The sequence below is a fragment of the Oncorhynchus keta genome, unplaced genomic scaffold (assembly GCF_023373465.1).
Source record: "Oncorhynchus keta strain PuntledgeMale-10-30-2019 unplaced genomic scaffold, Oket_V2 Un_contig_3378_pilon_pilon, whole genome shotgun sequence".
Taxonomy (NCBI): domain Eukaryota; kingdom Metazoa; phylum Chordata; class Actinopteri; order Salmoniformes; family Salmonidae; genus Oncorhynchus; species Oncorhynchus keta.
The window spans coordinates 396,343-413,321 of NW_026287223.1; the positions used below are offsets into that span (position 1 = coordinate 396,343).

The following is a 16,979-nucleotide window of genomic DNA, read 5'->3' on the forward strand; positions in this document are numbered from 1 at the left end:
ATATAAAATAAGAAACATATAAAAATGAAGCATTTAATTCTAGGAATATTTTCTGTTAAATGTTCATTCAGAAATGCTTGGTTTTTCACTTTTTGGGGAGACACATTTCGATTGATACTTTCTCCCTTCCTGTTTTCCTATTGTCCCAGTGTCTACACAGAATGTCCCAGTTTATATACATGTAAAGAATGAATAAGACTACGTGTGTACAATATGAATGTCGCTATATATGTCTGTTATCGTTGCTATCTATGTGTGAAGCAGGTGTTAAAGCGAATTACAGTTATAGCACGACCGACTAGGAGATAGTGAAAGAGGAGTGGCATCTTATCACCGTTCACTAGGAACCAAACGGACGCGAACGATCCAAAAAGGGGGCGGGACCTACATGACTTCGTCCAATAAGAAGCTATAATATTCGTTGCAAACTGTTTTACCGTTAAAACGTTTTGCTACGACATGGATTAATGAATACACCCCGGGGTGACAACGCCGATGACTTCCTATGAACATGGCCGCTCAAGATGAACTCAGTAAGTTTCTAACTGCTTTTTTTTTTTGCAGTGATTAAATGCATCGTAAGACACTTCATGTATCGGTAACATGTATTATTGCATTTAGTACACAGTCATAACTTTACTCTGTCGAGCTAAAAACGCCTGTGATATGAACTATGAACAACGTTGATTTTTTTGAGGTAGCTGGCTAACGCTCGTTAGAAGGCCGTCTGCACAGTCATGGTCCAAATGAAAGTGTTGTATTAAAAGATCAACGTGATCTGATGGCGACTGGAATAGTTTATTTTTTATTATTATTTTTACATTGGATCAGTTATTTCATTCCCTATTTGTAACGATGTCATGTTGGATCTGTAACTACGATTTAACTAAACGATGATATTTTTGGCGTATCCAAGTGGCTAGCTTTTGCTGGTTAGCAGTGTAGCCAGGCGTCCGGGACAATATGAATTGTCTTATTGTCACACACAAAATAAGCCTTGTTTGTGTGTGTGAAGTTAGCTAATTAGCTCTAGTAGCTAGCTAATTCATTGAAAGCCAGCTAGTTCGGTATCTCGATGGTAACAGGTTGCGTACATGGAATGAAAGATGACACATTTCATTTTCAATGCAGTGAGTGTGTTGGCAAACACACACCTCTCACAAGGTAACGTTAGCTAACCATTTTGAGATGATTTAGCTAACTGACTGACTAACTAACCAGCCAAATCACCAGCTAGTTAGCAAGCCACTAATTTATGTCATTAATTCCTTGCCAACTAGTTGCCAGTCCGATGCAAGTAGAAAGCATATACGCCCTGTCTGACATAACTAATGGCTATGTCATGCAGGCTTTGTCATCTAGCTCAGAACAGCCTACCCACCCCAGTTATAACACACATATACACAATAGAAGGTGCGTTAGCTATTATAACAGTCCCTTGTTTATACTTTAGGTCTGAATGTTGCAGCTACATTTGAAATGTTTACAGTTGAGTCATTTAGCAGACTCTCAGTCTTCTTCAGAGTAAACTGAGCCACTCGAGACCAGCTAAATGGACATCCACACCGTACCTTTCTGTACCTTAATTAGACAGGTGTGTTTTCTGTACCTTAATTAGACAGGTGTGTTTTCTGTACCTTAATTAGACAGGTGTGTTTTCTGTACCTTAATTAGACAGGTGTGTTTTCTGTACCTTAATTAGACAGGTGTGTTTTCTGTACCTTAATTAGACAGGTGTGTTTTCTGTAACTTAATTAGACAGGTGTGTTTTCTGTAACTTAATTAGACAGGTGTGTTTTCTGTAACTTAATTAGACAGGTGTGTTTTCTGTAACTTAATTAGACAGGTGTGTTTTCTGTAACTTAATTAGACAGGTGTGTTTTCTGTAACTTAATTAGACAGGTGTGTTTTCTGTAACTTAATTGGACAGGTGCGGCATTACAGGTGAGTACAGAGGTAGAAGACGTAGTTTGAAATGTGGACACGGAGTGAACCCCGGTCTCCGTCAGGGAGCATTATATGTGCATAGAGACCTGGGACCAGCTCCACTGACGAGAGGCTACATGTTCAACATTTAGTTGGCTGAATCTCCCAACCAAACCAGTTATCGAAGGCTGTCACGAGAGTTAGGGGATGTCTAATGTGATGATATCACAGTAAGGACTGGTTTCCTGGACACAGATCAAGCCCAGTCCTGATTTTATAGCCTAGTCCTGGCATCTGAACCCTGGCATCCCAAATGGCACCCTACTCCCTATACAGTGCACTACTCTTGACCGGAACCCTATTGAACCTGGTGAAAAGTATAAAGTGCACTACTTTTGATGAGAGTCCTATGGGCCCTGGTCTAAAGTAGTGCACTATATAGGGAATAGGGTGCCATTTGGGACGGCCTAGTCTCATCATTTATTTTCAAATCCTCCTTCTCTCGTCCTCACTTCTAATTTCTCCTTCTCTCTCTCCTCCGTTCAATTCTCCAGATCAACTGGAGCGAGTTTTCTTGCGTTTGGGCCATGCAGAGACTGATGACCAACTCCAGGACATTATATCCAAGTTCCTGCCTCCGGTCCTCCTCAAACTGTCCAGCGTCCAGGAGGGAGTCAGGAAGAAGGTAAGGACACGTCTGTGTCTTCAGGCCAGCAGTACCAGTAGCCTGCACGTAGCTGCAGTACCAGTAGCCTGCACGTAGCTGCAGTACCAGTAGCCTGCACGTAGCTGCAGTACCAGTAGCCTGCACGTAGCTGCAGTACCAGTAGCCTGCACGTAGCTGCAGTACCAGTAGCCTGCACGTAGCTGCAGTACCAGTAGCCTGCACGTAGCTGCAGTACCAGTAGCCTGCACGTAGCTGCAGTACCAGTAGCCTGCACGTAGCTGCAGTACCAGTAGCCTGCACGTAGCTGCAGTACCAGTAGCCTGCACGTAGCTGTAGTACCAGTAGCCTGCACGTAGCTGCAGTACCAGTAGCCTGCACGTAGCTGCAGTACCAGTAGCCTGCACGTAGCTGCAGTACCAGTAGCCTGCACGTAGCTGTAGTACCAGTAGCCTGCACGTAGCTGTAGTACCAGTAGCCTGCACGTAGCTGCAGTACCAGTAGCCTGCACGTAGCTGCAGTACCAGTAGCCTGCACGTAGCTGCAGTACCAGTAGCCTGCACGTAGCTGCAGTACCAGTAGCCTGCACGTAGCTGCAGTACCAGTAGCCTGCACGTAGCTGCAGTACCAGTAGCCTGCACGTAGCTGCAGTACCAGTAGCCTGCACGTAGCTGCAGTACCAGTAGCCTGCACGTAGCTGCAGTACCAGTAGCCTGCACGTAGCTGCAGTACCAGTAGCCTGCACGTAGCTGCAGTACCAGTAGCCTGCACGTAGCTTCAGTACCAGTAGCCTGCACGTAGCTGCAGTACCAGTAGCCTGCACGTAGCTGCAGTACCAGTAGCCTGCACGTAGCTGTAGTACCAGTAGCCTGCACGTAGCTGCAGTACCAGTAGCCTGCACGTAGCTGCAGTACCAGTAGCCTGCACGTAGCTGCAGTACCAGTAGCCTGCACGTAGCTGCAGTACCAGTAGCCTGCACGTAGCTGCAGTACCAGTAGCCTGCACGTAGCTGCAGTACCAGTAGCCTGAACGTAGCTGTGTTACTGTTCTGCTTCTCCAGGAAGTGTTCATGCATCCAGGAAGTGTTCACTTGTACTTTTTCTCACCTGGATTTTACAATGGAGGAATTGGAAACTCCCTCCGGGCCAAATGCTTACATCAATCCCATGCTTTTAAATCCATGACTGGGTGCGTGGAAGACAAGTGCACACAGACACAGCTGCTCAATGTTATTGGGGAAAGGCCCATCCACAGCACTGTAGTAGTAATACCAATCACGTAACAGTCAACTAGTAAAGCCTAGTAATATTCTCCCCCTCCATACGGTGATGGTGTGCACGCTGCTGTAATATATATGGCATTTAGCAGACGCTTTTATCCAAAGCGACTTACAGTCATGTGTGCATACATTCTACATATGGGTGGTCCCGGGAATCGAACCCACTACCCTGGCGTTACAAGCGCCATGCTCTACCAACTGAGCCACAGAACCACGTGTAATGGGGTTGACAGAAGCTGTTCTCCATATTAAACACACAGATTAGTTGTAGACCTGCTGACACACACTACTTGTACACTATATACAGTAGCTTTATGCTAATGCCAAACCATCTCTTCTAACAGTCAACTGGAATCATAATCTATTCTCTACCAGGTGATGGAGCTACTGGTAACTTCTTATTAGAACTAATTCATTCTAACCGGTGCCCCTCCACATTGACTCTGTACCGGTGCCCCCTCCCCACATTGACTCTGTACCGGTGCCCCCTGTATATAGCCTCCACATTGACTCTGTACCGGTACCCCCTGTATATAGCCTCCACATTGACTCTGTACCGGTGCCCCCTGTATATAGCCTCCACATTGACTCTGTACCGGTGCCCCCTGTATATAGCCTCCACATTGACCCTGTACTGGTACCCCCTGTATATAGCCTCCACTTTGACCCTGTACTGGTACCCCCTGTATATAGCCTCCACATTGACTCTGTACCGGTACCCCTGTATATAGCCTCCACATTAACTCTGTACCAGTACCCCCTGTATATAGCCTCCACATTGACTCTGTACCGGTACCCCTGTATATAGCCTCCACATTAACTCTGTACCAGTACCCCCTGTATATAGCCTCCACATTGACTCTGTACCGGTACCCCTGTATATAGCCTTCACATTGACTCTGTACCAGTACCCCCTGTATATAGCCTCCACATTGACTCTGTACCGGTACCCCTGTATATAGCCTCCACATTAACTCTGTACCAGTACCCCCTGTATATAGCCTCCACATTGACTCTGTAACCTCTTGTTCTCTCTACCAGGTGATGGAGCTCCTGGTAACTAATTATAACCTCTTGTTCTCTCTACCAGGTGATGGAGCTCCTGGTAACTAATTATAACCTCTCGTTCTCTCTACCAGGTGATGGAGCTCCTGGTAACCTATTATAACCTCTCGTTCTCTCTACCAGGTGATGGAGCTCCTGGTCCACCTGAACAAGAGGATAAAGAGCAGACCGTTGATCCAGCTACCAGTAGAGACCCTCCTGGTTCAGTACCAGGACCCCGCCGCAGCGTCCTTTGTTACGGTAATGCTCTACGTTCTACCTGTTGTGGAGAGTTCAGATGGAAATATATGATGTAGAACAAACATGCCTCTCTCTGACGTGTAGAATAAGGAGTCACGACGGGCTCTATTCGTTATATTTCTATGCCTGCTGAAAGTGGCCTTGGTCTACTTTGACAGCCTGGGTCTGGTTTGGTGTAGGGTAATGTTTCTCCTACACACTGATCTTGAGTCAGTTTCGTGTTTTCTCTACTAATGGTTAAGGTTGGGATTAGGGGAGGAGAAGCTGATCCTAGATCTGTACCTTGGGGAGACTTCATCCCAAAGCTGTGCAGCCTTCTGTCCTTGCTACTGCTTGCTCTTTGGGGAATAGAGGGCTATTTGGGATACTTCCTGTTATCTATGTAGGGAATCGAGAGAGGGCTGTTTGGGATACTTCCTGTTATTATTTATGTAGGGAATCGAGAGAGGGCTGTTTGGGATACTTCCTGTTATTATCTATGTAGGGAATAGAGAGAGGGCTGTTTGGGATACTTCCTGTTATTATCTATGTAGGGAATAGAGAGAGGGCTGTTTGGGATACTTCCTGTTATTATCTATGTAGGGAATAGAGAGAGAGGGCTGTTTGGGATACTTCCTGTTATTATCTATGTAGGGAATAGAGAGAGGGCTGTTTGGGATACTTCCTGTTATTATCTATGTAGGGAATAGAGAGAGAGGGCTGTTTGGGATACTTCCTGTTATTATCTATGTAGGGAATAGAGAGAGAGGGCTGTTTGGGATACTTCCTGTTATTATCTATGTAGGGAATAGAGAGGGCTGAGGGATACTTCCTGTATTGGGATACTTCCTGTTATTATCTATGTAGGGAATAGAGAGAGAGCTGTTTGGGATACTTCCTGTTATTATCTATGTAGGGAATAGAGAGAGGGCTGTTTGGGATACTTCCTGTTATTATCTATGTAGGGAATAGAGAGAGGGCTGTTTGGGATACTTCCTGTTATTATCTATGTAGGGAATAGAGAGAGGGCTGTTTGGGATACTTCCTGTTATTATCTATGTAGGGAATAGAGAGAGGGCTGTTTGGGATACTTCCTGTTATTATCTATGTAGGGAATAGAGAGAGAGGGCTGTTTGGGATACTTCCTGTTATTATCTATGTAGGGAATAGAGAGAGAGGGCTGTTTGGGATACTTCCTGTTATTATCTATGTAGGGAATAGAGAGAGAGGGCTGTTTGGGATACTTCCTGTTATTATCTATGTAGGGAATAGAGAGAGGGCTGTTTGGGATACTTCCTGTTATTATCTATGTAGGGAATAGAGAGAGAGGGCTGTTTGGGGTATTCATCCTGTGATTATCGTGTCAATATAGCATCTCTCAAACTGAGTAGGCCTGTGTTCAAACTCTGTGTGTGGGTTAGTGTTAGGGTTAGGGTTAGTGGATTCTCTCTGTGTATATATAATCTATGTCTCTGTTTACCATGTTCTTTACTCCCCCTGACATTGTGAGATTTTTAATCCAGAACGGTGGATTCTCTCTGCAGAATTTCACCATCATTTACATCAAGATGGGTTACCCTCGACTGGAGGTGGAGAAACGGTGTGAGCTGGCACCTACTCTGCTGACTGCTATGGAGGGCAAGCCTGAGCCCCAACAGGATAGGTAAGGAGGGAGATACACACACACACACACACACACCTGATAACTGCTATGGAGGGCAAGCCTGAGCCCCAACAGGATAGGTAAGGAGGGAGATACACACACACACACACACACACCTGATAACTGCTATGGAGGGCAAGCCTGAGCCCCAACAGGATAGGTAAGGAGAGAGACACACACACACACACACCTGATAACTGCTATGGAGGGCAAGCCTGAGCCCCAACAGGATAGGTAAGGAGGGAGATACACACACACACACACACACACCTGATAACTGCTATGGAGGGCAAGCCTGAGCCCCAACAGGATAGGTGAGGAGAGAGACACACACACACACACACCTGATAACTGCTATGGAGGGCAAGCCTGAGCCCCAACAGGATAGGTGAGGAGAGAGAGACACACACACACACACACCTGATAACTGCTATGGAGGGCAAGCCTGAGCCCCAACAGGATAGGTAAGGAGGGAGATACACACACACACACACACACACCTGATAACTGCTATGGAGGGCAAGCCTGAGCCCCAACAGGATAGGTAAGGAGAGAGACACACACACACATGATAACTGCTATGGAGGGCAAGCCTGAGCCCCAACAGGATAGGTAAGGAGGGAGATGAACACACACACACCTGCTGACTGCTATGGAGGGCAAGCCTGAGCCCCAACAGGATAGGTAAGGAGGGAGATGAACACACACACACACACCTGATAACTGCTATGGAGGGCAAGCCTGAGCCCCAACAGGATAGGTAAGGAGAGAGATACTCACACACACACACACCTGATAACTGCTATGGAGGGCAAGCCTGAGCCCCAACAGGATAGGTAAGGAGAGAGACACACACACACACCTGATAACTGCTATGGAGGGCAAGCCTGAGCCCCAACAGGATAGGTAAGGAGGGAGATACACACACACACCTGATAACTGCTATGGAGGGCAAGCCTGAGCCCCAACAGGATAGGTAAGGAGAGAGACACACACACACCTGATAACTGCTATGGAGGGCAAGCCTGAGCCCCAACAGGATAGGTAAGGAGAGAGATACTCACACACACACACACACACCTGATAACTGCTATGGAGGGCAAGCCTGAGCCCCAACAGGATGGGTAAGGAGGGAGATACACACACACACACACACCTGATAACTGCTCTGGAGGGCAAGCCTGAGCCCCAACAGGATGGGTAAGGAGAGAGAGACACACACACACCTGATAACTGCTATGGAGGGCAAGCCTGAGCCCCAACAGGATAGGTGAGGAGAGAGACACACACACACACACACACACACACCTGATAACTGCTATGGAGGGCAAGCCTGAGCCCCAACAGGATAGGTAAGGAGAGAGATACTCACACACACACACACCTGATAACTGCTATGGAGGGCAAGCCTGAGCCCCAACAGGATAGGTAAGGAGAGAGACACACACACACCTGATAACTGCTATGGAGGGCAAGCCTGAGCCCCAACAGGATAGGTAAGGAGAGAGATACACACACACACACACACACACCTGATAACTGCTATGGAGGGCAAGCCTGAGCCCCAACAGGATGGGTAAGGAGAGAGATACACACACACACACACACCTGATAACTGCTATGGAGGGCAAGCCTGAGCCCCAACAGGATAGGTAAGGAGAGAGACACACACACACCTGATAACTGCTATGGAGGGCAAGCCTGAGCCCCAACAGGATAGGTAAGGAGAGAGACACACACACACACACACACACACACCTGATAACTGCTCTGGAGGGCAAGCCTGAGCCCCAACAGGATGGGTAAGGAGAGAGACACACACACACACACACACACACACCTGCTGACTGCTCTGGAGGGCAAGCCTGAGCCCCAACAGGATAGGTAAGGAGGAGACACACACACACACCTGATAACTGCTCTGGAGGGCAAGCCTGAGCCCCAACAGGATGGGTAAGGAGAGAGATACACACACACACACACACACCTGATAACTGCTCTGGAGGGCAAGCCTGAGCCCCAACAGGATGGGTAAGGAGGAGACACACACACACACACCTGATAACTGCTCTGGAGGGCAAGCCTGAGCCCCAACAGGATGGGTAAGGAGGGAGATACACACACACACACACACACACACCTGCTGACTGCTCTGGAGGGCAAGCCTGAGCCCCAACAGGATGGGTAAGGAGAGAGATACACACACACACCTGCTGACTGCTCTGGAGGGCAAGCCTGAGCCCCAACAGGATGGGTAAGGAGGGAGAGACACACTGACTTCCTGTCCCCTCTCCCTCCAGCTTGATGCATCTCCTGATCCCGTCCTTGTATCACATGAAGTACCCAAAGGACTCTTCCAACACTTCCAAGATGGCCTCTCCCTTCATCCTGATGGAGAAACCCAAGACGGTTCAGTTACTGCTGGAGTTCATGTTGGACGTACTGCTGATGCCCTACGGGTCAGTGGGGAGATTACACTGCCTCTCCAAGGGCCCTGGTCACTAGTAGTTCACTATGTAGGGCCCTGGTCACTAGTAGTTCACTATGTAGGGCTCTGGGCACTAGTAGTTCACTATGTAGGGCTCTGGGCACTAGTAGTTCACTATGTAGGGCCCTGGGCACTAGTAGTTCACTATGTAGGGCTCTGGGCACTAGTAGTTCACTATGTAGGGCTCTGGGCACTAGTAGTTCACTATAGTTCACTATGTAGGGCTCTGCACTAGTAGCACTAGTAGTTCACTATGTAGGGCTCTGGGCACTAGTAGTTCACTATGTAGGGCTCTGGGCACTAGTAGTTCACTAGTAGGGCCTCACTAGTAGTTCACTAGGGCCCTGGGCACTAGTAGTTCACTATGTAGGGCCCTGGTCACTAGTAGTTCACTATATAGGGCTCTGGTCACTAGTAGTTCACTATATAGGGTCCTGGTCACTAGTAGTTCACTATGTAGGGCTCTGGTCACTAGTAGTTCACTATATAGGGCTCTGGTCACTAGTAGTTCACTATATAGGGCTCTGGGCACTAGTAGTTCACTATATAGGGCTCTGGGCACTAGTAGTTCACTATATAGGGCTCTGGGCACTAGTAGTTCACTATATAGGGCTCTGGGCACTAGTAGTTCACTATATAGGGCTCTGGGCACTAGTAGTTCACTATGTAGGGCTCTGGGCACTAGTAGTTCACTATGTAGGGCTCTGGTCACTAGTAGTTCACTATATAGGGCTCTGGTCACTAGTAGTTCACTATATAGGGCCCTGGTCACTAGTAGTTCACTATGTAGGGCTCTGGGCACTAGTAGTTCACTATATAGGGCTCCTGGTCACTAGTAGTTCACTATGTAGGGCTCTGGGCACTAGTAGTTCACTATATAGGGCCCTGGTCACTAGTAGTTCACTATATAGGGCTCTGGTCACTAGTAGTTCACTATATAGGGTCCTGGTCACTAGTAGTTCACTATGTAGGGCTCTGGTCACTAGTAGTTCACTATATAGGGCCCTGGTCACTAGTAGTTCACTATATAGGGCTCTGGGCACTAGTAGTTCACTATGTAGGGCTCTGGGCACTAGTAGTTCACTATGTAGGGCCCTGGGCACTAGTAGTTCACTATATAGGGCTCTGGTCACTAGTAGTTCACTATGTAGGGCCCTGGGCACTAGGGTAGTTCACTAGTAGGGCTCTGGGCACTAGTAGTTCACTATATAGGGCTCTGGGCACTAGTAGTTCACTATATAGGGAATAGGGCTCTGGGCACTAGTAGTTCACTATATAGGGCTCTGGTCACTAGTAGTTCACTATATAGGAATAGGCCTCTGGTCACTAGTAGTTCACTATATAGGGAATAGGGCTCTGGTCATTAGTAGTTCACTATATAGAGAACAGGGCTCTGGTCACTAGTAGTTCACTATGTAGGGAATAGGGCTCTGATCACTAGTAGTTCACTATATAGGGCTCTGGTCACTAGTAGTTCACTATATAGGGAATAGGCCTCTGGTCACTAGTAGTTCACTATATAGGGAAAAGGGCTCTGGTCACTAGTAGTTCACTATGTAGGGAATAGGGCTCTGGTCACTAGTAGTACACTATATAGGGCTCTGGGCACTAGTAGTTCACTATATAGGGAATAGGGCTCTGGTCACTAGTAGTTCACTATATAGGGCTCTGGTCACTAGTAGTTCACTATATAGGGCTCTGGGCACTAGTAGTTCACTATATAGGGAAAAGGGCTCTGGTCACTACTAGTTCACTATATAGGGAATAGGGCTCTGATCACTAGTAGTTCACTATATAGGGAATAGGGCTCTGATCACTAGTAGTTCACTATATAGGGCTCTGGTCACTAGTAGTTCACTATATAGGGAATAGGCCTCTGGTCACTAGTAGTTCACTATATAGGGAATAGGGCTCTGGTCATTAGTAGTTCACTATATAGGGAAAAGGGCTCTGGTCACTAGTAGTTCACTATGTAGGGAATAGGGCTCTGGTCACTAGTAGTACACTATATAGGGCTCTGGGCACTAGTAGTTCACTATATAGGGAATAGGGCTCTGGTCACTAGTAGTTCACTATATAGGGCTCTGGTCACTAGTAGTTCACTATATAGGGCTCTGGGCACTAGTAGTTCACTATATAGGGAAAAGGGCTCTGGTCACTACTAGTTCACTATATAGGGAATAGGGCTCTGGTCAATAGTAGTTCACTATATAGGGAATAGGGCTCTGGTCACTAGTAGTTCACTATATAGGGCTCTGGGCACTAGTAGTTCACTATATAGGGAAAAGGGCTCTGGTCACTAGTAGTTCACTATATAGGGAATAGGGCTCTGGTCACTAGTAGTTCACTATATAGGGAAAAGGGCTCTGGTCACTAGTAGTTCATTATATAGGGAATAGGGCTCTGGTCACTAGTAGTTCACTATATAGGGAATAGGGCTCTGGTCACTAGTAGTTCACTATATAGGGAAAAGGGCTCTGGTCACTAGTGTAGTTCATTATATAGGGAATAGGGCTCTGGTCACTAGTAGTTCACTATATAGGGAATAGGGCTCTGGTCTAAAGTAGTGCACTATATAGGGAATAGGGCCCTGGTCACTAGTAGTTCACTATATAGGGAATAGGGCTCTGGTCACTAGTAGTTCACTATATAGGGAATAGGGTGCCATTTGGGAGGTCGCCTATGGGGCTGGACATTTTGAGTGTTTAGGTATGTTATCGGTTATTGTTAAAACGGTCTAACATACTATAAAACTTGCAAACAACATGCTCACTCAAGTAATTGTTTTTCCAAAGACTTGAATTAATTATTACAGTCCCTAAACAATGTACCTTGTAGTTGACCTCCCTCTCCCTCCCTCTCTCTCTACACTCTCTCCCCTCCCTCTCCTCTCTCTCTACACTCTCTCCCCTCCCTCTCCTCTCCCCCTCTTTCCCCCTCCCTCTCTACACTCTCTCTCCCTCTCTCTCTACACTCTCTCTCCCCCTCCCTCCCTCTCCTCCTCCCTCTCTCTCCTCTGGCCTCCAGGTTTGTCCTGAACGAGCCTCCCACTCGCCCAGCTCCCTCGTCCCCTCAGGGTAGCTCTGGGGCAGCGGCGGCCGGACCGGGCCTCCCCCAGCCGCCTCCAGGGATGAGCGTCTACGCTGCCAAGAGGGTCATCGGAGAGGCCCAGTGGAGCCCAGAGCAGCTGGAACAGGTACTGACCTCTGAACTTTGAACCTTTGACCTTAGAGCTTGGGGCGGCAGGGTAGCCTAGTGGTTAGAGTGTAGTGGTGGCCTAGTGGTTAGAGTGTAGTGGTGGCCTAGTGGTTAGAGTGTAGTGGTGGCCTAGTGGTTAGAGTGTAGTGGTGGCCTAGTGGTTAGAGTGTAGTGGTGGCCTAGTGGTTAGAGTGTAGTGGTGGCCTAGTGGTTAGAGTGTAGAGGTGGCCTAGTGGTTAGAGTGTAGTGGTGGCCTAGTAGTTAGAGTGTAGAGGCCAGTAACCGGAAGGTTGCTAGATCAAATCCCAGAGCTGACAAGGTACAAATCTGTCGTTCTGCCCCTGAACAGGTGATTGGGTTGTGTGGTTGCTGGGACGTGTGGTTGCTGGGACGTATGGTTGTGTGGTTGTTGTACTGTGGTTGTGAGGTAATGACTACGTCTCTCCCAGTGTAAACTCGGCATAGTGAAGTTCATCGAGGCAGAACAGGTACCGGAGGTGGAGACGGTCATACACCTGGTGGTTGCCTCTAGCGACACAAGACACGGCGTTGCCACGGCCGCGGACCTGGAGCTCAAGAGCAAGCAGAGGTGGGTATCTATGGGACTATTCTACTATTATGGGATGGTGCAGTAAGGGTGCACCTCATTTACAACATGCTACAGGAGTTCGTTCTGGGTTGCCCCGGGAAGTTCGTTCTGGGTTGCCCCGGGAAGCTCGTTCTGGGTTGCCCCGGGAAGCTCGTTCTGGGTTGCCCCGGGAAGCTCGTTCTGGGTTGCCCCGGGAAGCTCGTTCTGGGTTGCCCCGGGAAGCTCGTTCTGGGTTGCCCCGGGAAGCTCGTTCTGGGTTGCCCCGGGGAGCTCGTTCTGGGTTCCCCCGGGGAGCTCGTTCTGGGTTCCCCCGGGGAGCTGGTTCTGGGTTCCCCCGGGGAGCTGGTTCTGGGTTCCCCCGGGGAGCTGGTTCTGGGTTCCCCCGGGGAGCTGGTTCTGGGTTCCCCCGGGGAGCTGGTTCTGGGTTCCCCCGGGGAGCTGGTTCTGGGTTCCCCCGGGGAGCTGGTTCTGGGTTCCCCCGGGGAGCTGGTTCTGGGTTCCCCCGGGGAGCTCGTTCTGGGTTGCCCCGGGGAGCTCGTTCTGGGTGAGCTCAAGGGGAGCTGGGAAAGATCTGGGTTCCCCTAACCTTCTCGTTCTGGGTTGCAGTAAGGGGCACCTCATTTCTGGGTTCCCCAGGAGCTCGTTCTGGGTTCCCCGGGAGTTCTGTCCGTTCTGGGTTTCCCCCGGGGAGCTCGTTCTGGGTTTGCCCCGGGGAGTTCGTTCTGGGTTCCCCCGGGGAGTTCGTTGATTTGTGATATGATGTCATGTGTTGTTGGGTTTGTCTTGCAGTATCATCGACTGGAACAACCCCCTGATCGTCAACAGGATGTACAAGGTCTACCTGGGAGACATCCCCCTCAAAACTAAGGTGTGGAAAGATTCACCTCCAACCTTCTGAACTCATTCAAACTTGGTCTTGAATTGGAACCACTTCAAATGGCTTCCTGACAGGAAGTGGCATTGCTGAGGCCGGAGGCAGAGATCTGTCCGGCACGGTCGCCACATCATCTTGATTGGTTGTGTGTGTGTGTGTGAACAGTATCACACTGTGTCAAACTGTTGGTCCAACTCATGTCCTGTTATGTGATGTCATGTCCTGTTATGTGATGTAATGTCACAGGGGGCCAGTCTGAAGAGGGAGCTGAAACATGAGCCGGTCAGCACCAGAGTCAAGATGAAGATCCTACCACATCTCTTACGCTCACGCCTCGCGGCTGAGTGCTTCCCGGCTAACATACAGGTACTGCTGTAGTGTGTGTGTGCAAATCTTTTGAATGTCCTTCCGCTGTCTTTCTCTCAAAGAAACCTTCATCACCTGTCTATTTCCTGTTTCTCTCCTCCTCACCTCCTCCTCTCCTCTCCTCTCTTCCTCCCCTCTCTCCTCCTCTCTCTTCTCTCTCTCTTCTTCTCTCCTCCTCTCTCTCTCCTCTCCTCCCCCTCTTCTCTCCTCTACTCCCCTCTCTCCTCCTCTCTCTTCTCTCTCTCCTCTCTCTTTCCTCCCCTCTCTCTTCTCTCTCTTCTTCTCTTCTCTCCTCTACTCCCCTCTCTCTCTCTCTCTCTCTCTCTCTCTCTCCTCTCTCTTTCCTCCCCTCTCTCTTCTCTCTCTTCTTCTCTTCTCTCCTCTACTCCCTTCTCTCTCTCCTCTCTCTTTCCTCCCCTCTCTCTTCTCTCTCTTCTTCTCTTCTCTCCTCTACTCCCCTCTCTCCTCCTCTCTCTTCTCTCTCTCCTTCTCTCCTCCTCTTCTCTCCTCTACTCCCCTCTCTCCTCCTCTCTCTTCTCTCTCTCCTTCTCTCCTCCTCTTCTCTCCTCTCCTCCCCTCTCCTCCTCTCTCTCTCCTCCTCTCTCTCTCTCTCTGGTTCTCTCTTTTCTCCTTCTCTCTCCCAGGTCTCTCTCCTCCTCTCTCTCTCCTCCTCTCTCTCTCTCTCTCCTCCTCTCTCTCCTCCCTCTCTCTCCTCTCCTTCCTCTCTCTCTCCCTCTTCTCCTCCCTCCTTTCCTCCTCTCTCTCCCTCTCTCTCTCCTCCCTCTCTCTCTCTCCCTCTCTCTCTCTCTCTTTCCTCCTCTCTCTCTCTCTCCTCTCCAACCTCTCCTCTCTCTCCCTCTCTCTCCTTATAGAGACGGTTACTGGTCCCAGGTCAGTTTCATCCAACCCTTCCTTATAGAGACCTCCTCTCTCATCCAACCCTCTCCTCTCTCTCTCCCTCTCTCTCCTCTCTCTTCTCTCTCCCAAGTCTCTCTCCAACCCTCCTCCTCCTCTCTCCAGGTGGTGTACGACGGTCTGTTTGGCGCCAACACCAACAACAAGCTGCTCTCTCTTACGCTTCAGTTTGTTCACCACATCTGTCAGGTGTAAGTACTGGTCCCAAGTCAGTTTCATCCAACCCTTCCTTATAGAGACGGTTACTGGTCCCAGGTCAGTTTCATCCAACCCTTCCTTATAGAGACGGTTACTGGTCCCAAGTCAGTTTCATCCAACCCTTCCTTATAGAGACGGTTACTGGTCCCAAGTCAGTTTCATCCAACCCTTCCTTATAGAGACGGTTACTGGTCCCAAGTCAGTTTCATCCAACCCTTCCTTATAGAGACGGTTACTGGTCCCAGGTCAGTTTCATCCAACCCTTCCTTATAGAGACGGTTACTGGTCCCAAGTCAGTTTCATCCAACCCTTCCTTATAGAGACGGTTACTGGTCCCAAGTCAGTTTCATCCAACCCTTCCTTATAGAGACGGTTACTGGTCCCAGGTCAGTTTCATCCAACCCTTCCTTATAGAGACGGTTACTGGTCCCAGGTCAGTTTCATCCAACCCTTCCTTATAGAGACGGTTACTGGTCCCAAGTCAGTTTCATCCAACCCTTCCTTATAGAGACGGTTACTGGTCCCAAGTCAGTTTCATCCAACCCTTCCTTATAGAGACGGTTACTGGTCCCAAGTCAGTTTCATCCAACCCTTCCTTATAGAGACGGTTACTGGTCCCAGGTCAGTTTCATCCAACCCTTCCTTATAGAGACGGTTACTGGTCCCAAGTCAGTTTCATCCAACCCTTCCTTATAGAGACGGTTACAGGTCCCAAGTCAGTTTCATCCAACCCTTCCTTATAGAGACGGTTACTGGTCCCAGGTCAGTTTCATCCAACCCTTCCTTATAGAGACTGTTACTGGTCCCAAGTCAGTTTCATCCAACCCTTCCTTATAGAGACGGTTACTGGTCCCAGGTCAGTTTCATCCAACCCTTCCTTATAGAGACGGTTACTGGTCCCAGGTCAGTTTCATCCAACCCTTCCTTATAGAGACGGTTGGTTACAGGTCCCAAGTCAGTTTCATCCAACCCTTCCTTATAGAGACGGTTACTGGTCTTCTCAGTTCAGTTTCATCCAGACCCTTCAGAGCTGGCCCGAGATCAGTTTGTCTTCTCAGTTCACTGTTACACAGAGAGAGAGATGGCCATTAAGAGCTGGCCCAAGATCAGTTTGTCTTCTCAGTTCACTGTTACACAGAGAGAGAGATGGCCATTAAGAGCTGGCCCAAGATCAGTTTGTCTTCTCAGTTCACCGTTACACAGAGAGAGAGATGGCCATTAAGAGCTGGCCCGAGATCAGTTTGTCTTCTCAGTTCACTGTTACACAGAGACAGAGATGGCCATTAAGAGCTGGCCCGAGATCAGTTTGTCTTCTCAGTTCACTGTTACACAGAGAGAGAGATGGCCATTAAGAGCTGGCCCGAGATCAGTTTGTCTTCTCAGTTCACTGTTACACAGACAGAGCTGGCCCGAGATCAGTTTGTCTTCTCAGTTCACTGTTACACAGAGAGAGAGATGGCCATTAAGAGCTGGCCCTAGATCAGTTTGTCTTCTCAGTTCACTGTTACACAGAGAGAGAGATGGCCATTAAGAGC

At 48.7% G+C, this 16,979-nt stretch overlaps 1 protein-coding gene and 1 long non-coding RNA gene across 51 annotated transcripts in view; one reads left to right on the forward strand and one right to left on the reverse strand.

Annotated features, from left to right (window-relative positions):
• The first annotated feature begins 395 nt into the window (after positions 1-395).
• ecpas (Ecm29 proteasome adaptor and scaffold) overlaps positions 396-16,979 on the forward strand; it is a 90,894-nt gene continuing 74,310 nt past the window's right edge. For all 50 annotated transcript variants that reach the window (XM_052508199.1, XM_052508202.1, XM_052508214.1 and 47 more), the window contains exons 1-10: positions 396-533; positions 2,481-2,611; positions 5,058-5,174; positions 6,698-6,816; positions 9,117-9,275; positions 12,332-12,500; positions 12,952-13,091; positions 13,881-13,959; positions 14,212-14,331; positions 15,352-15,437. In XM_052508199.1, coding sequence (XP_052364159.1) covers positions 506-533; positions 2,481-2,611; positions 5,058-5,174; positions 6,698-6,816; positions 9,117-9,275; positions 12,332-12,500; positions 12,952-13,091; positions 13,881-13,959; positions 14,212-14,331; positions 15,352-15,437 — 1,148 coding nt within the window. In that variant the 5' untranslated portion in view covers positions 396-505. The remainder of the gene's footprint in view (positions 534-2,480; positions 2,612-5,057; positions 5,175-6,697; positions 6,817-9,116; positions 9,276-12,331; positions 12,501-12,951; positions 13,092-13,880; positions 13,960-14,211; positions 14,332-15,351; positions 15,438-16,979) is intronic.
• On the reverse strand, positions 7,756-9,090 carry LOC127923945 (uncharacterized). Its single transcript, XR_008116284.1, has 4 exons — positions 9,027-9,090; positions 8,425-8,492; positions 8,201-8,268; positions 7,756-7,816 (listed from the first exon to the last, which is right to left on the reverse strand). It is a non-coding gene; the product is annotated as an uncharacterized LOC127923945 (long non-coding RNA).